The sequence below is a fragment of the Scyliorhinus torazame genome, chromosome 8, assembly GCF_047496885.1.
Source record: "Scyliorhinus torazame isolate Kashiwa2021f chromosome 8, sScyTor2.1, whole genome shotgun sequence".
NCBI lineage: Eukaryota > Metazoa > Chordata > Chondrichthyes > Carcharhiniformes > Scyliorhinidae > Scyliorhinus > Scyliorhinus torazame.
The window spans coordinates 2,140,747-2,167,953 of record NC_092714.1 but is presented as its reverse complement, the minus strand read 5'-3'; the positions used below and the strand labels follow the sequence as shown (position 1 = coordinate 2,167,953).

At 57.8% G+C, this 27,207-nt stretch overlaps 1 protein-coding gene across 1 annotated transcript in view; it reads right to left on the bottom strand.

The window, feature by feature from the left end:
- The window catches only part of LOC140428696 (high affinity cGMP-specific 3',5'-cyclic phosphodiesterase 9A-like), a 113,446-nt gene that overhangs the window by 42,296 nt on the left and 43,943 nt on the right, over positions 1-27,207 (bottom strand). Inside the window, exon 2 of the mRNA XM_072515428.1 lies at positions 17,525-17,638. Within this exon, the coding sequence (XP_072371529.1) occupies positions 17,525-17,638 (114 nt within the window). The remainder of the gene's footprint in view (positions 1-17,524; positions 17,639-27,207) is intronic.

Below are 27,207 nucleotides of genomic sequence, written 5' to 3'. Positions count from 1 at the left end.
GGGAGCAGGTGTAGATCAGTGAGCAGATTGACTGGGGAGCGGTGTAGATCAGTGAGCAGATTGACTGGGGAGCGGGTGTAGATCAGTGAGCAGATTGACAGGGGAGCGGGTGTAGATCAGTGAGCAGATTGACTGGGAAGCGGTGTAGATCAGTGAGCAAATTGACTGGGGAGCGGGTGTAGATCAGTGAGCAGATTGACTGGGGAGCAGGTGTAGATCAGTGAGCAGATTGACTGGGGAGCGGTGTAGATCAGTGAGCAGATTGACTGGGGAGCGGGTGTAGATCAGTGAGCAGATTGACTGGGGAGCGGGTGTAGATCAGTGAGCAGATTGACAGGGGAGCGGGTGTAGATCAGTGAGCAGATTGACTGGGAAGCGGTGTAGATCAGTGAGCAGATTGACTGGGGAGCGGGTGTACATCAGTGAGCAGATTGACTGGGGAGCGGGTGTAGATCAGTGAGCAGATTGACTGGGGAGCGGGTGTAGATCAGTGAGCAGATTGACTGGGGAGCGGGTGTAGATCAGTGAACAGATTGCCTGGGAAGCGGTGTAGATCAGTGAGCAGATTGACTGGGGAGCGGTGTAGATCAGTGAGCAGATTGACTGGGGAGCGGGTGTAGATCAGTAGGCAGATTGACTGGGGAGCGGGTGTAGATCAGTGAGCAGATTGACTGGGGAGCGGGTGTAGATCAGTGAGCAGATTGACTGGGGAGCGGTGTAGATCAGTGAGCAGATTGACTGGGGAGCGGGTGTAGATCAGTGAGCAGATTGACTGCGGAGCGGTGTAGCTCAGTGAGCAGATTGACTGGGGAGCGGTGTAGATCAGTGAGCAGATTGACTGGGGAGCGGGTGTAGATCAGTGAGCAGATTGACAGGGGAGCGGGTGTAGATCAGTGAGCAGATTGACTGGGAAGCGGTGTAGATCAGTGAGCAAATTGACTGGGGAGCGGGTGTAGATCAGTGAGCAGATTGACTGGGAAGCGGTGTAGATCAGTGAGCAGATTGACTGGGGAGCAGAGTGTAGATCAGTGAGCAGATTGGGAAGCGGTGTAGATCAGTGAGCAGATTGACTGGGGAGCGGGTGTAGATCAGTGAGCAGATTGACTGGGGAGCGGTGTAGATCAGTGAGCAGATTGACTGGGGAGCGGGTGTAGATCAGTGAGCAGATTGACTGGGGAGCGGGTGTAGATCAGTTAGCAGATTGACTGGGGAGCGGTGTAGATCAGTGAGCAGATTGACTGGGGAGCAGGTGTAGATCAGTGAGCAGATTGACTGGGGAGCGGTGTAGATCAGTGAGCAGATTGACTGGGGAGCGGGTGTAGATCAGTGAGCAGATTGACAGGGGAGCGGGTGTAGATCAGTGAGCAGATTGACTGGGAAGCGGTGTAGATCAGTGAGCAAATTGACTGGGGAGCGGGTGTAGATCAGTGAGCAGATTGACTGGGGAGCAGGTGTAGATCAGTGAGCAGATTGACTGGGGAGCGGTGTAGATCAGTGAGCAGATTGACTGGGGAGCGGGTGTAGATCAGTGAGCAGATTGACTGGGGAGCGGGTGTAGATCAGTGAGCAGATTGACAGGGGAGCGGGTGTAGATCAGTGAGCAGATTGACTGGGAAGCGGTGTAGATCAGTGAGCAGATTGACTGGGGAGCGGGTGTACATCAGTGAGCAGATTGACTGGGGAGCGGGTGTAGATCAGTGAGCAGATTGACTGGGGAGCGGGTGTAGATCAGTGAGCAGATTGACTGGGGAGCGGGTGTAGATCAGTGAACAGATTGCCTGGGAAGCGGTGTAGATCAGTGAGCAGATTGACTGGGGAGCGGTGTAGATCAGTGAGCAGATTGACTGGGGAGCGGGTGTAGATCAGTAGGCAGATTGACTGGGGAGCGGGTGTAGATCAGTGAGCAGATTGACTGGGGAGCGGGTGTAGATCAGTGAGCAGATTGACTGGGGAGCGGTGTAGATCAGTGAGCAGATTGACTGGGGAGCGGGTGTAGATCAGTGAGCAGATTGACTGCGGAGCGGTGTAGCTCAGTGAGCAGATTGACTGGGAAGCAGTGTAGATCAGTGAGCAGATTGACTGGGGAGCGGGTGTAGATCAGTGAGCAGATTGACTGGGAAGCGGTGTAGATCAGTGAGCAGATTGACTGGGGAGCAGAGTGTAGATCAGTGAGCAGATTGGGAAGCGGTGTAGATCAGTGAGCAGATTGACTGGGGAGCGGGTGTAGATCAGTGAGCAGATTGACTGGGGAGCGGTGTAGATCAGTGAGCAGATTGACTGGGGAGCGGGTGTAGATCAGTGAGCAGATTGACTGGGGAGCGGGTGTAGATCAGTGAGCAGATTGACTGGGGAGCGGTGTAGATCAGTGAGCAGATTGACTGGGGAGCAGGTGTAGATCAGTGAGCAGATTGACAGGGGAGCGGTGTAGATCAGTGAGCAGATTGACTGGGGAGCGGGTGTAGATCAGTGAGCAGATTGACTGGGGAGCGGTGTAGCTCAGTGAGCAGATTGACTGGGAAGCGGTGTAGATCAGTGAGCAGATTGACTGGGGAGCGGGTGTAGCTCAGTGAGCAGATTGACTGGGAAGCGGTGTAGATCAGTGAGCAGATTGACTGAGGAGCGGGTGTGGATCAGTGCGCAGATTGACTGGGGAGCGGGTGTAGATCAGTGAGCAGATTGACTGGGGAGCGGGTGTAGATCAGTGAGCAGATTGACTGGGGAGCAGAGTATAGATCAGTGAGCAGATTGACTGGGGAGCGGGTGTAGATCAGTGAGCAGATTGACTGGGGAGCGGGTGTAGATCAGTGAGCAGATTGACTGGGGAACGGGTGTAGATCAGTGAGCAGATTGACTGGGGAGCGGTGTAGATCAGTGAGCAGATTGACTGGTGAGCGGGTGTAGATCAGTGAGCAGATTGACTGGGGAACGGGTGTAGATCAGTGAGCAGATTGACTGGGGAGCGGTGTAGATCAGTGAGCAGATTGACTGGGGAGCGGCTGTAGATCAGTGAGCAGATTGACTGGGGAGCGGGTGTAGATCAGTGAGCAGATTGACTGGGGAGCGGTGTAGATCAGTGAGCAGATTGACTGGGGAGCGGGTGTAGATCAGTGAGCAGATTGACTGGGGAGCGGTGTAGATCAGTGAGCAGATTGACTGGGGAGCGGGTGTAGATCAGTGAGCAGATTGACTGGGGAGCGGGTGTAGATCAGTGAGCAGATTGACTGGGGAGCGGGTGTAGATCAGTGAGCAGATTGACTGGGGAGCGGGTGTAGATCAGTGAGCACATTGACTGGGGAGCGGGTGTAGATCAGTGAGCAGATTGACTGGGGAGCGGGTGTAGATCAGTGAGCAGATTGACTGGGGAGCGGTGTAGATCAGTGAGCAGATTGGGTGATACGGGACTAGGACTTACAGCAGGAATTTAAATAACCTTATTGAATGTCGGAACTCAATGGGCTGAATGGTGTACACCTGCTATTTTAAATGTTGATGTGATGGAGAGTGGACTGATGGGGGGTAATTGGCTGGGTTGGATTTGTCCTGTTTCTTGTGTACAGGACACACCTGCATCTCACCTGTTCAGTCCTGTTAGAATTTTATCTTTCAATGCGATCTCCTTTCATTCTCCTAAACTCCTGTGAATACAGGCCCCATCGAACCAACCTCTCCTCTTAGGACAGTCCCAACAACCCTAGTATCAACCTCGTGAACCTCTGCTGCACCCCCTCTATGGCAAGTTTAGCCTTTCTTGGGAAGGGAGACCAAAACTGCGCGCACTACTCCATGTGTGGTCTCCATGGCCCTTGTATAACTGCAAACATCTCTACTTCTGAACTCAAATCCTCTTGCAATGAAGGCAAACATATCATTTGCCTTCCTAATTGCCTGCTGCACCTACCCCTCCACTTTCAGTGACTGGTGTACAAGGATAGGGGAACAAACTTGGTGCAGTTAAAACCGGGGCTGGTTTAGCTCACTGGGCTAAATCGCTGGCTTTTAAAGCAGACCAAGGCAGGCCAGCAGCACGGTTCAATTCCCGTACCAGCCTCCCCGAACAGGCGCCGGAATGTGGCGACTAGGGGCTTTTCACAGTAACTTCATTTGAAGCCTACTTGTGACAATAAGTGATTTTCATTTCACAAGGACCCAGATCCCCTTGTACATCCACACTTCCCAATATATCACTATTTAAATAATACTCTTTCTTTCTGTTTTTCACATTGGAGTGTATAAGTTCACATTTAGCCGTGTTGAACTGCATCTGCCATGTGTTTGCCCACTCCCTCAACTTGTCTAAATCACTTTGAAGCCTCCTTTGCAGCCTCCTCATAACTCACAATTCCACCCAGTTTTGTGTCATCAGCAAATTTGGAAATGTCACATTTGGTTCCGTCGTCCAGGTCATTTATATAAATCATGAAGAGCTGGGCCCAAGCACTGATCCCTGCGGTACCCCACTAGTCACTGAGTGCCACTCGGAAAACGACCCATTTATCCCCACTCTCTGTTTCCTGTCTGTCAACCAATTCTCGATCCATGCCAGTACGTTACCTGCTGTACCCTCAATAACGACGCTTAGAGAGTAAACGGTAAAGAAGGCTTTAATAAGCTAAGAACTAGCCTGGTGCCAAGACGGGTGCTAACTGGGTGCCGCCCACAAGGTGGCCCCTTATATACGGCTCCCAGGTGGGGGGAGCCGGAGGCGGAGTCCCCCAGGGTTCCAAGCCCGGTCTTAAAGGGGACATCACCTTACATGATGATAAGGGTACAGTAATACAGTAGCCGTTCATCACATTCACCCCTTGTTTAAAAAAAAGTCTGGCGGGGGTGAAGTGCCATCATAAGTCCATTTGTTTCGGCGGCCTGATCGTCCTCATCGACCTCCTCAGCTCGGGCGGTGGTGCGGCGGACATGGACATCTTAGTTGAGGGTATATCCGGGAGCACGGCGGTTGTAGTCTTGGTCCTGGTCGGGGTAGGGGATTGGGGCGCAGGGGAAATAGCTGGGGCTGGGGGTAGCGGTGCCGGCGGGTTGTGTAGAGGGGGGTGGCGCTAGGGGGGGCGCGCGGTCGGTGTCCACCGACGGAGAGTGGGACCGGGGGGGGTGGGGGGGGGGGGGGTTGTGGGTGCCGGATCCCGCGGGGGAGCTGTGAGGGAGGGTGTGCCTGTAGTGGAGGATCCAGCGGGTGTCAGATCCCGGAGGGAAACCGTATCTTGCCTGCCGTCAGGGTACTCGATGTAGGCATACCTGGGGTTCGCGTGTAGTAATCGGACCCTCTCGACCAGGGTCCTACTGAACGCTACTGGTCTGCCTGCCTGGTTGAGGGTAGCATCCAGGGTGATGTCTGACACGTCGCTCTCTACCTGGAAGGGGATAGTTTCGTCCACCGCGTGCATGGCGGCCTTGATGCGGCTGAAGGCCGACAGGGGAAATATTGTGATCTTTAGGAGTGGGCGGGCTTTGTCCCGCGTAATAGGAGAAAAGCCCCAAGCACCGTTTGAGGGCCTTGAGGCTGCGGGGGAGGGTAAGTTCCTTAAGGGGGCGCATGCGGTCAGGGTCGGGACCTAGGACCCCGTTTTCCACGACATAGCCGAGGATGGCCAGCCGGATTGTGTGGAAAATGCATTTTTCCTCGTTATAGGTCAGGTTAAGGGCTCGGGCGGTCTGGAGGAACTTTTTGACGTTAGCATCATGGTCCTGCTGATCATGGCCGCAGATGGTGACATTGTCCAAGTACGGGTATGTAGCCCGCAAACTGTACTGGGTCCACCATTTAGTCTATTGCCCTTTGGAAGACGGAGATCCCATTTGTGATGCCGAAGGGGACCCTGAGGAAGTGGAAGAGCCGGCCGGCTGCTTCGAAGGCAGTATAGGGGCGGTCTTTTGGTCGGATGGGGAGCTGGTGGTAGGCGGATTTGAGATCGACCGTGGAAAATACCCGGTATTGGGCGATCCGATTTACCATTTCCGCGATGCGAGGAAGGGGGAACGCATTGAGCTGCGTGAAGCGGTTTATGGTCTGGCTATAATCCACGACCATCCGTTTCTTCTCCCCGGACCGGACTACCACCACTTGCGCTCTCCAGGGGCTGTTGCTAGCCTCGATGACCCCCTCTCCCAGTAAACGCTGGACCTCTGACTTGATAAAAGCCATATCTTGGGCACTGTAGCGCCGGCTCCTGGTGGCGACGGGGTTACAGTCGGGAGTGAGGTTCGCGAATAGAGAGGGGGGGGTGACTTTCAGTGTCGCAAGGCTGCATACCGTGAGGGGGGGCAAGGGTCCGCCGTACTTCAGTGTCAGGCTTCGGTGGCTGCACTGGAAATCCAGTCCGAGCAGCAGGGGGCGCAGAGGTGAGGGAGGACATACAGTTTGAAACGGGTGTATTCGGTGCCCTGAATCGAGAGATCCGCAATACAATACTCCTTGATTTGGACCGAGTGGGACCCGGATGCGAGGGCTATGGTTTGGGATGTGGGATGGGTGCACAAGGAGCAGCGCCTTACCGTCTCAGGATGAATAAAGCTCTCCGTGCTCCCGGAGTCGAAAAGGCATGGAGTGTCGCGCCCGTTGACCTGGACCTGCATCATAGAGTTCTGCAGGTGTTTTGGCCACGTCTGGTCGAGGGTGATCGTTCCCAGTTGCAGGTAGTCCAAGTCCTCAGCTGAGTCGGATTCGTAAAATGGCCGCTGCCGTCGGTCGCACGGGTCGGGTCGAGAAGATGGCCGCTGCCAAGATGGCCGCCTCCATGATTCGCACGAGGCGGATGACGTATCAGAAGGGGGTGTGTCGGGTCGATGCGCAGCCGCATTGTGAGGCCTGCGGGCCTGTGAGCCATATTTTCAGGCCTGCTGTTCTTTGTGTTTCTGGCCCTTGGGCCTGGCCAGGCAGACCCTCGCAAAATGCCCCTTTTTTCCACAGGCGCTGCAGATGGCGGAGCGGGCTGGGCAGCGTGGGCGTGGGTGCTGGCCCTGCCCACAGAATTAGCACGGTGTGCCCCCGGTCTGGGTGGTCGCCGCGCTGTGCAGGCCCGTAACGTGGCCGAGTCTGGGGAAGTCCGAGGGGGGCTCGCAGGGTCCGCGGGGTACGTGCCCAAATTATGTCAGGCCACTTCCAGCGAGGAGGCGAGCGTTAGCGTGTCCTGGAGGTCTTTTGCCCCGTTTTCGAGTAGCCGCTGCAGGATGTAGGTCGAGCGGATGCCGGACACGAAAGCGTCTCTGATGTGCAGGTTCATATGGACTTCCCCTGTCACATCCTGATGGTCACAGTCCCTGGTGAGCGCGGTGAGTTTTTCTACAAATTCGTCTAGCGATTCCCCCGAGCGCTGCCGGCAGGTAGAGAGCAAATGCCGGGCATGTACCTCGTTGATGGGTTTGACAAGCCGCTTGTGTAGTAACTCGATGGCCTCTTCGTAGGTAGTCGTATTTTCGAGCGTGGCGGAGATTCTGTGACTCACCCGTGCGTGAAGTAGGCGCAGCTTGCGAGGCCCCAGGATGGGAATCTCTGCGAAGTCCAGGTAGGCCTCGAAGCATCGGAGCCAGTATTTTAAAATTTCCTTTGCCTCCGGTGTCCGTGCTTCCAGGTTGAGCTTCTCTGGTTTTAGGCCTGCGTCCATCCTGATGTAGTTTAGTTTATTAAATTGAGGTACCCTTAATAATGACCCTTAGAGAGTAAAACGGTAAAGAAGGCTTTAATAAGCTAAGAACTAGCCTGGTGCCGAGACGGGTGCTAACTGGGTGCCGCCCACAAGGCGATCCCTTATATACGGCTCCCAGGTGGGCGGAGCCAGAGGCGGAGTCCCCCAGGGTTCCAAGCCCGGTCTTAAAGGGGACATCACCGTACATGATGATAAGGATACAGTAATACAGTCGCCGTTCATCACAGTGCCCTCTATCCCATCTGCCATGTGTTTGCCCACTCCCTCAACTTGTCTAAATCACTTTGAAGCCTCCTTTGCAGCCTCCTCATAACTCACAATTCCACCCAGTTTTGTGTCATCAGCAAATTTGGAAATGTCACATTTGGTTCCGTCGTCCAGGTCATTTATATAAATCATGAAGAGCTGGGCCCAAGCACTGATCCCTGCGGTACCCCACTAGTCACTGAGTGCCACTCGGAAAACGACCCATTTATCCCCACTCTCTGTTTCCTGTCTGTCAACCAATTCTCGATCCATGCCAGTACGTTACCTGCTGTACCCTCAATAACGACGCTTAGAGAGTAAACGGTAAAGAAGGCTTTAATAAGCTAAGAACTAGCCTGGTGCCAAGACGGGTGCTAACTGGGTGCCGCCCACAAGGTGGCCCCTTATATACGGCTCCCAGGTGGGGGGAGCCGGAGGCGGAGTCCCCCAGGGTTCCAAGCCCGGTCTTAAAGGGGACATCACCTTACATGATGATAAGGGTACAGTAATACAGTAGCCGTTCATCACAGTGCCCTCTATCCCAAGTGATTGAATTTTGCTCACTGACATCTTATGAGGGGCCCGATCAAAGGTCATCCAGTCGGACAGCACAGAGAAGGTCCTTTGGACCATCAAGTCTGCACCAACAATAATACCCCTAATCTCGCGCTAATCCCACGTACCAGCACTTGTCCCCTATCCTTGAATGTGAGGGTGTTTCAGGTGCTCATCTAAGTGCTTTTTAATGGTTGAGGTTTTCAATCTCCACTACCTTCCCAGGCCGCGCATTCCACATTCTCACCACCCTCGGAGCAAAAAATCTTTTACTCAAATCCTCTTGGAATCTCCTGCTCTTCATCCTGAAACTCTGCCCCCTGTATTCGACCCCTCAACCAAGGGGAACAGCTGCTTCTGAGGTATCCTGTCCAAACCACTCAAACATAGGCCGGGGACTCAAATTGCAAATGCTGATACACTAAGCTGGTTGCCATGCCGACTGGCCCTTTATTGACCCCCAAGATGATCGAGGTAGTCACAACTCTGAATTTCAGGGTCTTTGCCTGTCACAGCGTCCTTGGCTGCGCCGAGATGAATCTAAAGTTCCTATCTAAAGTTCGGCACATGGTCTTGTACGGCGGACAGCATCGCCAGCTTCCTGGCACATTGAGGGCATTTTCCTCCAAGCTGCCCGAGTTCAGTCTGGAGGGTGGTATCCTGCTGTGGGGTACCCGCGTAGCCGTCCCAGATAAAGGACAGGAGTTGATCTTGAAAGACCTCCACAATGGTCATCCGGGCATTTGAAGATGAAAACGCTGCCACGCGGGTGCATGTGGAGGCCTCGGCACAAACCGGAAGAAGATGGCCCAGCATGGCTCCATTTTCAAAGAGCCCGCCACGGGGGCAGCTGCTCCGTTTCAGGGATCCGTGTTCCTCTTGTTGATTGATGCCCATTCAAAGGGGCTTGAAGTGCACAAGGTGGCAGGAACCACGGCCTGGGCACCATTGAGAAGTTACGTTCATCGTCTCCCTGAAGCACTTGTCACTGATAACGGTTCTCCTGACACCAGTGAGGAGTTCTCTGCGTTTCCGAAGGCGAATGGGGCGGGGCATATTGTTACCGCTCCGTACCACCCGCTTCTATTGATTTAGCGAAGCGAGCAGTGCAAACATTTAAACGGGGCTTGAAGAAACAGTCTTCACAATCGATGGGCACCAGGCCGACTCATTTCTTGTTTTGCTACAGGACCATTCCGCACGCAGTGACCGGGGAATCCCCCGCGTAGTGACTGGGGAATCCCCCACGCAGTGACTGGGGAATCCGCCGCGCAGTGACTGGGGAATCCGCCGCGCAGTGACTGGGGAATCCCCCGCGCAGTGACTGGGGAATCTCCCATGCAGTGACTGGGGAATCCCCCGCGCAGTGACTGGGGAATCCCCCGCGCAGTGACTGGGGAATCCCCCACGCAGTGACTGGGGAATCCCCCACGCAGTGACCGGGGAATCCGCACGCAGTGACTGGGGAACCCCCCACGCAGTGACCGGGGAATCCCCCGCGCAGTGACTGGGGAATCTCCCATGCAGTGACTGGGGAATCCCCCGCGCAGTGACTGGGGAATCCCCCGCGCAGTGACTGGGGAATCCCCCGCGCAGTGACTGGGGAATCCGCACGCAGTGACCGGGGAATCCCCCACGCAGTGACCGGGGAATCCCGCACGCAGTGACCGGGGAATCCCCCACGCAGTGACCGGGGAATCCGCACGCAGTGACTGGGGAATCCCGCACGCAGTGACCGGGGAATCCCCCACGCAGTGACCGGGGAATCCGCACGCAGTGACTGGGGAACCCCCCACGCAGTGACCGGGGAATCCCCACGCAGTGACTGGGGAATCCCCCACGCAGTGACCGGGGAATCCCCCACGCAGTGACCGGGGAATCCGCACGCAGTGACTGGGGAATCCCCCAGGCAGTGAGCGGGGAATCCCCCACGCAGTGACTGGGGAACCCCCCACGCAGTGACCGGGGAATCCCCCACGCAGTGACTGGGGAATCCCCCACGCAGTGACCGGGGAATCCGCACGCAGTGACTGGGGAGTCCCCCACGCAGTGACCGGGGAATCCGCACGCAGTGACTGGGGAATCCCCCACGCAGTGACCGGGGAATCCCCCATGCAGTGACTGGGGAGTCCCCCACGCAGTGACTGGGGAATCCCCCACGCAGTGACCGGGGAATCCGCACGCAGTGACTGGGGAGTCCCGCACGCAGTGACTGGGGAGTCCCGCACGCAGTGACTGGGGAATCCCCCACGCAGTGACCGGGGAGTCCCGCACGCAGTGACTGGGGAATCCCCCGTGCAGTGACTGGGGAATCCCCCGCGCAGTGACTGGGGAATCCCCCATGCAGTGACTGGGGAATCCCCCACGCAGTGACTGGGGAATCCCCCGCGCAGTGACTGGGGAATCCCCCACGCAGTGACCGGGGAATCCCCCACGCAGTGACCGGGGAATCCCGCACGCAGTGACTGGGGAAACCGCACGCAGTGACTGGGGAGTCCCGTACGAAGTGACTGGGGAATCCCCCACGCAGTGACTGAGGAATCCCCCGCGCAGTGACTGGGGAATCCCCCACGCAGTGACTGGGGAATCCCCCACGCAGTGACTGGGGAATCCCCCACGCAGTGACCGGGGAATCCCCCACGCAGTGACTGGGGAATCCCCCACGCAGTGACCGGGGAATCCCCCACGCAGTGACCGGGGAGTCCCCCACGCAGTGACCGGGGAATCCGCACGCAGTGACCGGGGAGTCCCGCACGCAGTGACTGGGGAATCCCCCACGCAGTGACCGGGGAGTCCCGCACGCAGTGACTGGGGAATCCCCCGTGCAGTGACTGGGGAATCCCCCGCGCAGTGACTGGGGAATCCCCCATGCAGTGACTGGGGAATCCCCCACGCAGTGACTGGGGAATCCCCCGCGCAGTGACTGGGGAATCCCCCACGCAGTGACCGGGGAATCCCCCACGCAGTGACCGGGGAATCCCGCACGCAGTGACCGGGGAATCCCGCACGCAGTGACTGGGGAAACCGCACGCAGTGACTGGGGAGTCCCGTACGAAGTGACTGGGGAATCCCCCACGCAGTGACTGAGGAATCCCCCGCGCAGTGACTGGGGAATCCCCCACGCAGTGACTGGGGAATCCCCCACGCAGTGACTGGGGAATCCCCCACGCAGTGACCGGGGAATCCCGCACGCAGTGACTGGGGAACCCCCCACGCAGTGACCGGGGAATCCCCCACGCAGTGACCGGGGAATCCCCCACGCAGTGACCGGGGAATCCCCCACGCAGTGACCGGGGAATCCGCACGCAGTGACCGGGGAACCCCCCACGCAGTGACCGGGGAATCCCCCACGCAGTGAGTGGGGAATCCCCCATGCAGTGACCGGGGAATCCCCCACGCAGTGACCGGGGAGTCCCGCACGCAGTGACTGGGGAATCCCCCACGCAGTGACCGGGGAATCCCCCGCGCAGTGACTGGGGAATCCCCCGCGCAGTGACTGGGGAATCCCCCACGCAGTGACTGGGGGATCCCCCACGCAGTGACTGGGGAATCCCCCACGCAGTGACTGGGGGATCCCCCACGCAGTGACCGGGGAATCCGCACGCAGTGACTGGGGAATCCCCCGCGCAGTGACTGGGGAATCCCCCACGCAGTGACTGGGGAACCCCCCACGCAGTGACCGGGGAATCCCCCACGCAGTGACTGGGGAATCCCCCACGCAGTGACCGGGGAATCCGCACGCAGTGACTGGGGAGTCCCGCACGCAGTGACTGGGGAATCCCCCACGCAGTTACCGGGGAGTCCCGCACGCAGTGACCGGGGAATCCCCCACGCAGTGACCGGGGAATCCCCCACGCAGTGACTGGGGAATCCCCCGCGCAGTGACTGGGGAATCCCGCACGCAGTGACCGGGGAATCCCCCACGCAGTGACCGGGGAATCCCCCACGCAGTGACCGGGGAATCCCCCACGCAGTGACTGGGGAATCCCCCGCGCAGTGACTGGGGAATCCCGCACGCAGTGACTGGGGAATCCCCGCGCAGTGACTGGGGAATCCCCCGCGCAGTGACTGGGGAATCCCCCACGCAGTGACCGGGGAATCCCCCACGCAGTGACTGGGGAACCCCCCACGCAGTGACCGGGGAATCCCCCAGGCAGTGACCGGGGAATCCCCCAGGCAGTGACCGGGGAATCCCCCAGGCAGTGACTGGGGAATCCCCCACGCAGTGACCGGGGAATCCGCACGCAGTGACTGGGGAACCCCCCACGCAGTGACCGGGGAATCCCCCGCGCAGTGACTGGGGAATCCCCCGCGCAGTGACTGGGGAATCCCCCGCGCAGTGACTGGGGAATCCCCCGCGCAGTGACTGGGGAATCCGCACGCAGTGACCGGGGAATCCCCCACGCAGTGACCGGGGAATCCCCCACGCAGTGACCGGGGAATCCCCCGCGCAGTGACTGGGGAATCCCCCGCGCAGTGACTGGGGAATCCGCACGCAGTGACCGGGGAATCCCCCACGCAGTGACCGGGGAATCCCCCACGCAGTGACCGGGGAATCCCGCACGCAGTGACTGGGGAGTCCCGCACGCAGTGACTGGGGAACCCCCCACGCAGTGACTGGGGAAATCCCGCGCAGTGACTGGGGAATCCACCACGCAGTGACTGGGGGATCCCCCACGCAGTGACTGGGGAATCCCCCACGCAGTGACCGGGGAATCCGCACGCAGTGACTGGGGAGTCCCGCACGCAGTGACTGGGGAACCCCCCACGCAGTGACCGGGGAATCCCCCACGCAGTGACTGGGGAACCCCCCACGCAGTGACCGGGGAATCCCCCAGGCAGTGACCGGGGAATCCCCCAGGCAGTGACCGGGGAATCCCCCAGGCAGTGACTGGGGAATCCCCCACGCAGTGACCGGGGAATCCGCACGCAGTGACTGGGGAACCCCCCACGCAGTGACCGGGGAATCCCCCGCGCAGTGACTGGGGAATCCCCCGCGCAGTGACTGGGGAATCCCCCGCGCAGTGACTGGGGAATCCGCACGCAGTGACCGGGGAATCCCCCACGCAGTGACCGGGGAATCCCCCACGCAGTGACCGGGGAATCCCCCGCGCAGTGACTGGGGAATCCCCCGCGCAGTGACTGGGGAATCCGCACGCAGTGACCGGGGAATCCCCCACGCAGTGACCGGGGAATCCCCCACGCAGTGACCGGGGAATCCCGCACGCAGTGACTGGGGAGTCCCGCACGCAGTGACTGGGGAACCCCCCACGCAGTGACTGGGGAAATCCCGCGCAGTGACTGGGGAATCCACCACGCAGTGACTGGGGGATCCCCCACGCAGTGACTGGGGAATCCCCCACGCAGTGACCGGGGAATCCGCACGCAGTGACTGGGGAGTCCCGCACGCAGTGACTGGGGAACCCCCCACGCAGTGACCGGGGAATCCCCCACGCAGTGACCGGGGAACCCCCCACGCAGTGACCGGGGAATCCCCCAGGCAGTGACCGGGGAATCCCCCAGGCAGTGACCGGGGAATCCCCCACGCAGTGACCGGGGAATCCCCCACGCAGTGACCGGGGAATCCCCCATGCAGTGACCGGGGAATCCCCCACGCAGTGACCGGGGAATCCGCACGCAGTGACTGGGGAACCAGCCACGCAGTGACCGGGGAATCCCCCACGCAGTGACTGGGGAATCCCCCACGCAGTGACCGGGGAATCCCCCACGCAGTGACCGGGGAATCCCGCACGCAGTGACTGGGGAATCCCCCACGCAGTGACCGGGGAGTCCCGCACGCAGTGACTGGGGAATCCCCCGCGCAGTGACTGGGGAATCCCCCGCGCAGTGACTGGGGAATCCCCCACGCAGTGACCGGGGAATCCACCACGCAGTGACTGGGGAATCCACCACGCAGTGACTGGGGAATCCCCCACGCAGTGACTGGGGAATCCCCCACGCAGTGACCGGGGAATCCGCACGCAGTGACCGGGGAACCCCCCACGCAGTGACCGGGGAATCCCCCACGCAGTGACCGGGGAATCCCCCACGCAGTGACCGGGGAATCCCCCACGCAGTGACCGGGGAATCCCCCACGCAGTGACCGGGGAATCCCCCACGCAGTGACCGGGGAATCCGCAAGCAGTGACTGGGGAACCCCCCACGCAGTGACCGGGGAATCCCCCACGCAGTGACCGGGGAATCCCCCACGCAGTGACCGGGGAATCCCCCACGCAGTGACCGGGGAATCCGCACGCAGTGACTGGGGAGTCCCGCACGCAGTGACTGGGGAATCCCCCACGCAGTGACCGGGGAGTCCCGCACGCAGTGACTGGGGAATCCCCCGCGCAGTGACTGGGGAATCCCCCGCGCAGTGACTGGGGAATCCCCCACGCAGTGACCGGGGAATCCCCCGCCCAGTGACCGGGGAATCCCCCGCGCAGTGACCGGGGAATCCCCCACGCAGTGACCGGGGAGTCCCGCACGCAGTGACTGGGGAATCCCCCGCGCAGTGACTGGGGAATCCCCCGCGCAGTGACTGGGGAATCCCCCACGCAGTGACCGGGGAATCCCCCGCGCAGTGACCGGGGAATCCCCCGCGCAGTGACCGGGGAATCCCCCACGCAGTGACCGGGGAATCCCCCGCGCAGTGACCGGGGAATCCCCCGCGCAGTGACCGGGGAATGCCCCACGCAGTGACCGGGGAATCCCCCAGGCAGTGAGCGGAATCCCCCACGCAGTGACCGGGGAACCCCCCACGCAGTGACCGGGGAACCCCCCACGCAGTGACTGGGTGTGAAAGTGCTCCCCAACCAGGAGACGCAAGGACATTCCCCTCTCGGCGTCGACCTTCTGGACACTTTGTATCAGGTGACTCGGTGCTTGTTTGAAACTTTGCCGATGGGAAAGGAAACTTTGGCCAGTGGATCCCCAGTGGATCCTTCTCCAGACGGAGCCGGTTTCTTCCCAGCTGTAACACCAGGGTTGTATTGTACAGAAACGCATTGACCATATTCTGTCCGGGCGACTCCTTCTTTGGAAAGGTCCTCGTCCTCATAAATGGCTTCTCGAACTGCACTTACAGCCTGCTCAGCAGAACCCCAGGGCAGTCAAAACACCAACATAACTGGATCACCGACTCGGTCTCAGAGATGGAAACACAGGTCTCCGATGAGGAACCCCCGAATCCATAGCTTTTGGAATTGCAGCCACCATGATGTTCATGTTGGAAGCGATGTTCGCCTTCAAGATACACACCGCCCGGTTAGCACCTCAAAATACCCAGCTAGAATCCAAAAGGGTCTGGCGCCTTCCTTCACCATGGTTTCGGATGGGGGGGGATGTTATAACCCACACGGGTCTTACGGGGTAGGGGTGATCAACACGCCCGTGGATCTTGCAGAGTGTGAGCTGCCCGATAAGGGTGTGGAGACCTCTAACAATGCTGGCTTTGTATAAATCGTGTCGGCCAATGACGCGATGATTAGACAAGACCCAGTACTAGGGCTGTAACTAATTGTAATTGTAAAATAAAGCAAGTTTTCAACAAACTTATCGTGGGCCTGACAAAAAGCATTTTCTGTTTTTGGCTCAATGTCCTTCCTGGTTCATTTGCTAATGACCTTAAAGCTGCTGGTTAGTAATCTTCCTCCCAATGGAAACAGTTTCTCCTTGATTACTTGTTATGTTTTATTTCCTATTCTGTCACATTATGTACTATTTGTTGTGTTGAGGGACTGTCCATTGAAGAGGTGTCATGTGAACACTGGTGGACATCAGTCAGGTGCACAGGCTTGAGGCCTGGTCTTGTACTCCAGCATTAAAATAATAAGAAACCTACCTGTTCAGTTACGTACAGCAATCCAGGGGTTGTCTCTCCTGTGGTTCTGACTGTGGCCCAGTGAATGACCCAGTACAGAACATCATTCACCATTTTGAACACCTCCATTTACTCTCCCCTTAACCTTTGTTCACCGCTCCAAGGAGAACAATCCCAGTTCCTCCATTTCTGCACATTAACTGAAGTCTCTCTTCTCTGATAACATTTCTTCCACGCCCTCTCCAAGGCCTTTACATCCTTACTAAAGTACAATGTCCAGAACTGGATCGAATATCCCAGCTGAGAGGAAACTCGTGTTATAAACAGTTTCTGAAACGTCTGTGGTGAGCGTATTGTATTAACCATTCACCGTGTACATAACTGTATCACGCTGTTGCCCATGGGGGCTCCACCTATGGACCATTGTACGATATTACATGGAATGTATCATGTTAGTGCCCTTGTGGGCTCCGCCCCTGGCTCCGCCCCTTGAGGGGAGGTACAAAGAGCAGCAACCCTGTAGGCGGCTCTCACTAGCAGACCAGTCGCAGGCAGGCACTGTTCTAGTCGATTAAAGCCACAGTTTACATCTACTCTCTGTTTCGCGTGATTTGATGGTCGCATCAACGTCTTTGCTATTTTATTCAATGCCACAAGTTAAAAGGATGTCCTGAAGCGTGGTACATTGGCGAGACCATGCAGACGCTGCGACAACGGATGAACGGACATCGCGCAACAATCGCTTCCAGTCGGGGAACACTTCAGCAGTCAAGGGCATTCAGCCTCTGATCTCCGGGTAAGCGTTCTCCAAGGCGGCCTTCAGGACCCGCGACAAAGCAGAATCGCCGAGCAGAAACTTATAGCCAAGTTCCGCACACACGAGTGCGGCCTCAACCGGGACCTGGGATTCATGTCGCATTACATTCATCCCCCACCATCTGGCCTGCGAAATCCTACCAACTGTCCTGGCTTGAGTCAATTCACACCTCTTTAACCTGGTTACCCCTTCCTCTCGATCTGTAAAGACTTAATTACTCGCATTCTAAGCATTGTCTGGCATCTTTGAATTTGTCTATATATGTGTTTCTGGAACCCACCTCTTCATTCACCTGAGGAAGGAGCAGCGCTCCAAAAGCTAGTGACATCGAAACAAACCTGTTGGACTTTAACCTGGTGTTGTAAGACTTCTTACAAGTTAAAAGGATCGTGTATACTTTCTGTACTTTCAATGGCTCAGATTGATACTCACACAGGTCACATCTTCCTCATTCGAGAAATCAAAGTTGTCGACTTTCTGTTTGAAGGAATCGAGGATCTCACCATGCCGAGCCATGTCTGTCGCTAGGATCAGATTGATAATCCCCTGAAATAGACCATAAGACCATAAGACATAGGAGCGGAAGTAAGGCCATTCGGCCCATCGAGTCCACTCCACCATTCAATCATGGCTGATTTCAACTCCATTTACCCGCTCTCTCTCCATAGCCCTTAATTCCTCGAGAAATCAAGAATTTATCAACTTCTGTCTGAAAGACACTCAACGTCCCGGCCTCCACTGCCCTCTGTGGCAATGAATTCCACAGACCCACCACTCTCTGGCTGAAGAAATTTCTCCTCATCTCTGTTCTAAAGTGACTCCCTTTTATTCTAAGGCTGTGCCCCCGGGTCCTAGTCTCCCCTGTTAATGGAAACAACTTCCCTACATCCACCCTATCTAAGCCATTCATTATCTTGTAAGTTTCTATTAGATCTCCCCTCAACCTCCTAAACTCCAATGAATATAATCCCAGGATCCTCAGACGTTCATCGTATGTTAGGCCTACCATTCCTGGGATCATCCGTGTGAATCTCCGCTGGATCCGCTCCAGTGCCAGTATGTCCTTCCTGAGGTGTGGGGCCCAAAATTGCTCACAGTATTCTAAATGGGGCCTAACTAATGCTTTATAAAGCTTCAGAAGTACAACAATGCTTTTATATTCCAAACCTCTTGAGATGAATGACAACATTGCATTTGCTTTCTTAATTACAGACTCAACCTGCAAGTTTACCTTTAGAGAATCCTGGACTAGGACTCCCAAGTCCCTTTGCACTTCAGCATTATGAATTTTGTCACCGTTTAGAAAATAGTCCAGGTCTCTATTCTTTTTTCCAAAGTGCAAGACCTCGCACTTGCCCACGTTGAATTTCATCAGCCATTTCTTGGACCACTCTCCTAAACTGTCTAAATCTTTCTGCAGCCTCCCCACTCCTCCATACTACCTGCCCCTCCACCTATCTTTGTATCATCGGCAAACTTAGCCAGAATGCCCCAGGTCCCGTCATCTAGATCGTTAATATATAAAGAGAACAGCTGTGGCCCCAACACTGAACCCTGCGGGACACCACTCGTCACCGGTTGCCATTCCGAAAAAGAACCTTTTATCCCAACTCTCTGCCTTCTGCCTGACAGCCAATCGTCAATCCATGTTAGTACCTTGCCTCGAATACCATGGGCCCTTATTTTACTCAGCAGTCTCCCGTGAGGCACCTTATCAAAGGCCTTTTGGAAGTCAAGATAGATAACATCCATTGGCTCTCCTTGGTCTAACCTATTTGTTATCTCTTCAAAGAACTCTAACAGGTTTGTCAGGCACGACCTCCCCTTACTAAATCCATCCTGACTTGTCCTAATCCGACCCTGCACTTCCAAGAATTTAGAAATCTCATCCTTAACAATGGATTCTAGAATCTTGCCAACAACCGAGGTTAGGCTAATTGGCCTATAATTTTCCATCTTTTTCCTTGTTCCCTTCTTGAACAGGGGGGTTACAACAGCGATTTTCCAATCCTCTGGGACTTTCCCTGACTCCAGTGACTTTTGAAAGATCATAACTAACGCCTCCACTATTTCTTCAGCTATCTCCTTTAGAACTCTAGGATGTAGCCCATCTGGGCCCGGAGATTTATCAATTTTTAGACCTCTGAGTTTCTCTAGCACTTTCTCCTTTGTGATGGCTACCATATTCAACTCTGCCCCCTGACTCTCCGGAATTGTTGGGATATTACTCATGTCTTCTACTGTGAAGACTGACGCAAAGTACTTATTTAGTTCCTCAGCTATTTCCTTGTCTCCCATCACAAAATTACCAGCGTCATTTTGGAGCGGCCCAATGTCTACTTTTGCCTCCCGTTTGTTTTTAATGTTGCCTGAGAGGGTGGGAGAGGTGGGAACCCTCACAACATTTAAGAAGGATTTAGAAGAGCACTTTAAATGCCACAGGAGACAATGTTATGAAGGGCTGCAAATTGGGACTAAAATAGATAGGTGCTTGATGGCTAGCACAGACATGGTGGACTGAAGGGCCTCTTTTTGTGCTGTAAAACTCTGTGACTGTATCCCAGCTCGGAGTCAGCTTTGTGAAGAGTGGAACAAAGAGAATTCACTGAGAGAATGTGGCTTGACTGAGGCCCGAACTAAGTAAGTATTTGTCTGTTGTCAATATGCAGGTGGACTGGGAGTCACCGGTCTCCACACCGTACACACCCGAGACAGGACCGGTCTCCTACACCGTACACACCCGAGACAGGACCGGTCTGCTACACCGCACACACCCGAGACAGGACCGGTCTCCACACCGTACACACCCGAGACAGGACCGGTCTGCTACACCATACACACCCGAGACAGGACCAGTCTCCTACACCGTACACACCCGAGACAGGACCGGTCTGCTACACCGTACACACCCGAGACAGGACCGGTCTGCTACACCGTACACACCCGAGACAGGACCGGTCTCCTACACCGCACACACCCGAGACAGGACCGGTCTGCTACACCGTACACACCCGAGACAGGACCGGTCTGCTACACCGTACACACCCGAGACAGGACCGGTCTGCTACACCGTACACACCCGAGACAGGACCGGTCTCCACACCGCACACACCCGAGACAGGACCGGTCTCCACACCGTACACACCCGAGACAGGACCTGTCTCCACACCGTACACACCAGAGACAGGACCGGTCTCCTACACCGTACACACCCGAGACAGGACCGGTCTGCTACACCGTACACACCCGAGACAGGATGCATCTGTTACACTGTACACACACGAGACAGGACCGGTCTCCACACCGTACACACACGAGACAGGACCGGTCTCCACACCGTACACACCCGAGACAGGATGCGTCTGCTACACCGTACACACCCGAGACAGGACCGGTCTCCCACACCGTACACACCCGAGACAGGACCGGTCTCCACACCGTACACACCCGAGACAGGACCGGTCTGCTACACCGTACACACCCGAGACAGGCCCGGTCTGCTACACCGTACACACCCGAGACAGGACCGGTCTCCACACCGTACACACCCGAGACAGGACCGGTCTGCTACACCCTACACACCCGAGACAGGACCGGTCTCCACACCGTACACACCCGAGACAGGACCGGTCTCCACACCGTACACACCCGAGACAGGACCGGTCTGCTACACCGTACACACCCGGGACAGGACCGGTCTGCTACACCATACACACCCGAGACAGGACCGGTCTGTTACACCGCACACACCCGAGACAGGACCGGTCTGCTACACCGTACACACCCGAGACAGGACCGGTCTGTTACACCGTACACACCCGAGACAGGACCGGTCTCCACACCGTACACACCCGAGACAGGACCGGTCTCCACACCGTACACACCCGAGACAGGACCGGTCTGTTACACCGTACACACCCGAGACAGGACCGGTCTCCACACCGTACACACCCGAGACAGGACCGGTCTCCACACCGTACACACCCGAGACAGGACCGGTCTCCACACCGTACACACCCGAGACAGGACCGGTCTGCTACACCGTACACACCCGAGACAGGACCGGTCTGCTACACCGTACACACCCGAGACAGGACCGGTCTGCTACACCGTACACACCCGAGACAGGACCGGTCTCCACACCGTACACACCCGAGACAGGACCGGTCTGCTACACCCTACACACCCGAGACAGGACCGGTCTCCACACCGTACACACCCGAGACAGGACCGGTCTGCTACACCGTACACACCCGAGACAGGACCGGTCTGTTACACCGTACACACCCGAGACAGGACCGGTCTCCACACCGTACACACCCGAGACAGGACCGGTCTGTTACACCGTACACACCCGAGACAGGACCGGTCTGCTACACCGTACACACCCGAGACAGGACCGGTCTCCACACCGTACACACCCGAGACAGGACCGGTCTCCACACCGTACACACCCGAGACAGGACCGGTCTGCTACACCATATACACCCGAGACAGGACCGGTCTGCTACACCGTACACACCCGAGACAGGACCGGTCTGCTACACCGTACACACCCGAGACAGGACCGGTCTGCTACACCGTACACACCCGAGACAGGACCGGTCTGCTACACCGTACACACACGAGACAGGACCGGTCTCCACACCGTACACACCCGAGACAGGATGCGTCTGCTACACCGTACACACCCGAGACAGGACCGGTCTGTTACACCGTACACACCCGAGACAGGACCGGTCTCCACACCGTACACACCCGAGACAGGACCGGTCTGCTACACCCTACACACCCGAGACAGGACCGGTCTCCACACCGTACACACCCGAGACAGGACCGGTCTGCTACACCGTACACACCCGAGACAGGACCGGTCTCCACACCGTACACACCCGAGACAGGACCGGTCTGTTACACCGTACACACCCGAGACAGGACCGGTCTCCACACCGTACACACCCGAGACAGGACCGGTCTGCTACACCGTACACACCCGAGACAGGACCGGTCTGTTACACCGTACACACCCGAGACAGGACCGGTCTCCACACCGTACACACCCGAGACAGGACCGGTCTGCTACAACGTACACACCCGAGACAGGACCGGTCTGCTACACCCTACACACCCGAGACAGGACCGGTCTCCACACCGTACACACCCGAGACAGGACCGGTCTGCTACACCGTACACACCCGAGACAGGACCGGTCTCCACACCGTACACACCCGAGACAGGACCGGTCTGTTACACCGTACACACCCGAGACAGGACCGGTCTGCTACACCGTACACACCCGAGACAGGACCGGTCTCCACACCGTACACACCCGAGACAGGACCGGTCTGTTACACCGTACACACCCGAGACAGGACCGGTCTCCACACCGCACACACCCGAGACAGGACCGGTCTGCTACACCGTACACACCCGAGACAGGACCGGTCTCCACACCGTACACACCCGAGACAGGACCGGTCTCCACACCGTACACACCCGAGACAGGACCGGTCTCCACACCGCACACACCCGAGACAGGACCGGTCTGCTACACCGTACACACCCGAGACAGGACCGGTCTCCACACCGTACACACCCGAGACAGGACCGGTCTGTTACACCGTACACACCCGAGACAGGACCGGTCTGCTACACCCTACACACCCGAGACAGGACCGGTCTCCACACCGTACACACCCGAGACAGGACCGGTCTGCTACACCGTACACACCCGAGACAGGACCGGTCTCCCACACCGTACACACCCGAGACAGGACCGGTCTGTTACACCGTACACACCCGAGACAGGACCGGTCTCCCCACCGTACACACACGAGACAGGACCGGTCTGTTACACCGTACACACCCGAGACAGGACCGGTCTGTTACACCGTACACACCCGAGACAGGACCGGTCTGCTACACCGTACACACCCGAGACAGGACCGGTCTCCACACCGTACACACCCGAGACAGGACCGGTCTGTTACACCGTACACACCCGAGACAGGACCGGTCTCCACACCGTACACACCCGAGACAGGACCGGTCTGCTACACCGTACACACCCGAGACAGGACCGGTCTGTTACACCGTACACACCCGAGACAGGACCGGTCTCCACACCGTACACACCCGAGACAGGACCGGTCTGCTACACCGTACACACCCGAGACAGGACCGGTCTCCACACCGTACACACCCGAGACAGGACCGGTCTCCACACCGTACACACCCGAGACAGGACCGGTCTGCTACACCCTACACACCCGAGACAGGACCGGTCTCCACACCGTACACACCCGAGACAGGACCGGTCTGCTACACCGTACACACCCGAGACAGGACCGGTCTCCACACCGTACACACCCGAGACAGGACCGGTCTGCTACACCGTACACACCCGAGACAGGACCGGTCTCCCACACCGTACACACCCGAGACAGGACCGGTCTGTTACACCGTACACACCCGAGACAGGACCGGTCTCCCCACCGTACACACACGAGACAGGACCGGTCTGTTACACCGTACACACCCGAGACAGGACCGGTCTGTTACACCGTACACACCCGAGACAGGACCGGTCTGCTACACCGTACACACCCGAGACAGGACCGGTCTCCACACCGTACACACCCGAGACAGGACCGGTCTGTTACACCGTACACACCCGAGACAGGACCGGTCTCCACACCGTACACACCCGAGACAGGACCGGTCTGTTACACCGTACACACCCGAGACAGGACCGGTCTCCACACCGTACACACCCGAGACAGGACCGGTCTGCTACACCGTACACACCCGAGACAGGACCGGTCTCCACACCGTACACACCCGAGACAGGACCGGTCTCCACACCGTACACACCCGAGACAGGACCGGTCTCCACACCGTACACACCCGAGACAGGACCGGTCTGTTACACCGTACACACCCGAGACAGGACCGGTCTCCTACACCGTACACACCCGAGACAGGATGCGTCTGTTACACCGTACACACCCGAGACAGGACCGGTCTCCTACACCGTACACACCCGAGACAGGATGCGTCTGTTACACCGTACACCCCGAGACAGGACCGGTCTGCTACACCGTACACACCCGAGACAGGACCGGTCTGTTACACCGTACACACCCGAGACAGGACCGGTCTCCACACCGTACACACCCGAGACAGGATGCGTCTGTTACACCGTACACCCCGAGACAGGACCGGTCTGCTACACCGCACACACCCGGGACAGGACCGGTCTCCACACCCGAGACAGGACCGGTCTCCACACCGTACACACCCGAGACAGGACCGGTCTGCTACACCGTACACACCCGAGACAGGACCGGTCTCCACACCGTACACACCCGAGACAGGACCGGTCTGCTACACCGTACACACCCGAGACAGGACCGGTCTCCACACCGTACACACCCGAGACAGGACCGGTCTGTTACACCGTACACACCCGAGACAAGACCGGTCTCCACACCGTACACACCCGAGACAGGACCAGTCTCCACACCGTACACACCCGAGACAGGACCGGTCTCCACACCGTACACACCCGAGACAGGACCGGTCTGCTACACCGTACACACCCGAGACAGGACCGGTCTGTTACACCGTACACACCCGAGACAAGACCGGTCTGTTACACCGTACACACCCGAGACAGGACCGGTCTGTTACACCGTACACACCCGAGACAAGACCGGTCTGTTACACCGTACACACCCGAGACAGGACCGGTCTGCTACACCGTACACACCCGAGACAGGACCGGTCTCCACACCGTACACACCCGAGACAGGACCGGTCTCCACACCGTACACACCCGAGACAGGACCGGTCTGCTACACCGTACACACCCGAGACAGGACCGGTCTGTTACACCGTACACACCCGAGACAGGACCGGTCTGTTACACCGTACACACCCGAGACAGGACCGGTCTGTTACACCGTACACACCCGAGACAAGACCGGTCTGTTACACCGTACACACCCGAGACAGGACCGGTCTGTTACACCGTACACACCCGAGACAAGACCGGTCTGTTACACCGTACACACACGAGACAGGACCGGTCTGTTACACCCTACACACACGAGACAGGACCGGTCTGTTACACCCTACACACACGAGACAGGACCGGTCTCCACACCGTACACACCCGAGACAGGACCGGTCTCCACACCGTACACACCCGAGACAGGTCCGGTCTCCACACCGTACACACACGAGACAGGACCGGTCTCCACACCGTACACACCCGAGACAGGACCGGTCTCCACACCGTAGACACCCGAGACAGGACCGGTCTGTTACACCGTACACACCCGAGACAGGACCGGTCTCCACACCGTACACACCCGAGACAGGACCGGTCTCCACACCGTACACACCCGAGACAGGACCGGTCTGCTACACCATATACACCCGAGACAGGACCGGTCTGCTACACCGTACACACCCGAGACAGGACCGGTCTGCTACACCGTACACACCCGAGACAGGACCGGTCTGCTACACCGTACACACCCGAGACAGGACCGGTCTGCTACACCGTACACACACGAGACAGGACCGGTCTCCACACCGTACACACCCGAGACAGGATGCGTCTGCTACACCGTACACACCCGAGACAGGACCGGTCTGTTACACCGTACACACCCGAGACAGGATGCGTCTGTTACACCGTACACACACGAGACAGGACCGGTCTCCACACCGTACACACCCGAGACAGGACCGGTCTCCACACCGTACACACCCGAGACAGGACCGGTCTGCTACACCGTACACACCCGAGACAGGACCGGTCTCCACAACGTACACACCCGAGACAGGACCTGTCTCCACACCGTACACACCCGAGACAGGACCGGTCTGCTACACCGTACACACCCAAGACAGGACCGGTCTGCTACACCGTACACACCCGAGACAGGACCGGTCTGCTACACCGTACACACCCGAGACAGGACCGGTCTGCTACACCGTACACACCTGAGACAGGAAGGGTCTCCTACACCGTACACACCCGAGACAGGACCGGTCTGCTACACCGTACACACCCGAGACAGGACCGGTCTCCACACCGTACACACCCGAGACAGGACCGGTCTGTTACACCGTACACACCCGAGACAGGATGCGTCTCCACACCGTACACACCCGAGACAGGACCGGTCTGCTACACCGTACACACCCGAGACAGGACCGGTCTGCTACACCGTACACACCTGAGACAGGAAGGGTCTCCTACACCGTACACACCCGAGACAGGACCGGTCTGCTACACCGTACACACCCGAGACAGGACCGGTCTCCACACCGTACACACCCGAGACAGGACCGGTCTCCACACCGTACACACCCGAGACAGGACCGGTCTCCACACCGTACACACCCGAGACAGGACCGGTCTGTTACACCGTACACACCCGAGACAGGACCGGTCTCCACACCGTACACACCCGAGACAGGACCGGTCTCCACACCGTACACACCCGAGACAGGACCGGTCTCCACACCGTACACACCCGAGACAGGACCGGTCTGTTACACCGTACACACCCGAGACAGGACCGGTCTCCACACCGTACACACCCGAGACAGGACCGGTCTGCTACACCGTACACACCCAAGACAGGACCGGTCTCCACACCGTACACACCCGAGACAGGACCGGTCTCCTGCACCGTACACACCCGAGACAGGACCGGTCTGCTACACCGTACACACCCGAGACAGGACCGGTCTGCTACACCGTACACACCCGAGACAGGACCGGTCTGCTACACCGTACACACCCGATACAGGACCGGTCTGTTACACCGTACACACCCGAGACAGGACCAGTCTCCACACCGTACACACCCGAGACAGGACCGGTCTGCTACACCGTACACACCCGAGACAGGACCGGTCTCCACACCGCACACACCCGAGACAGGACCGGTCTGCTACACCGTACACACCCGAGACAGGACCGGTCTGCTACACCGTACACACCCGAGACAGGACCGGTCTCCACACCGTACACACCCGAGACAGGACCGGTCTCCACACCGCACACACCCGAGACAGGACCGGTCTGCTACACC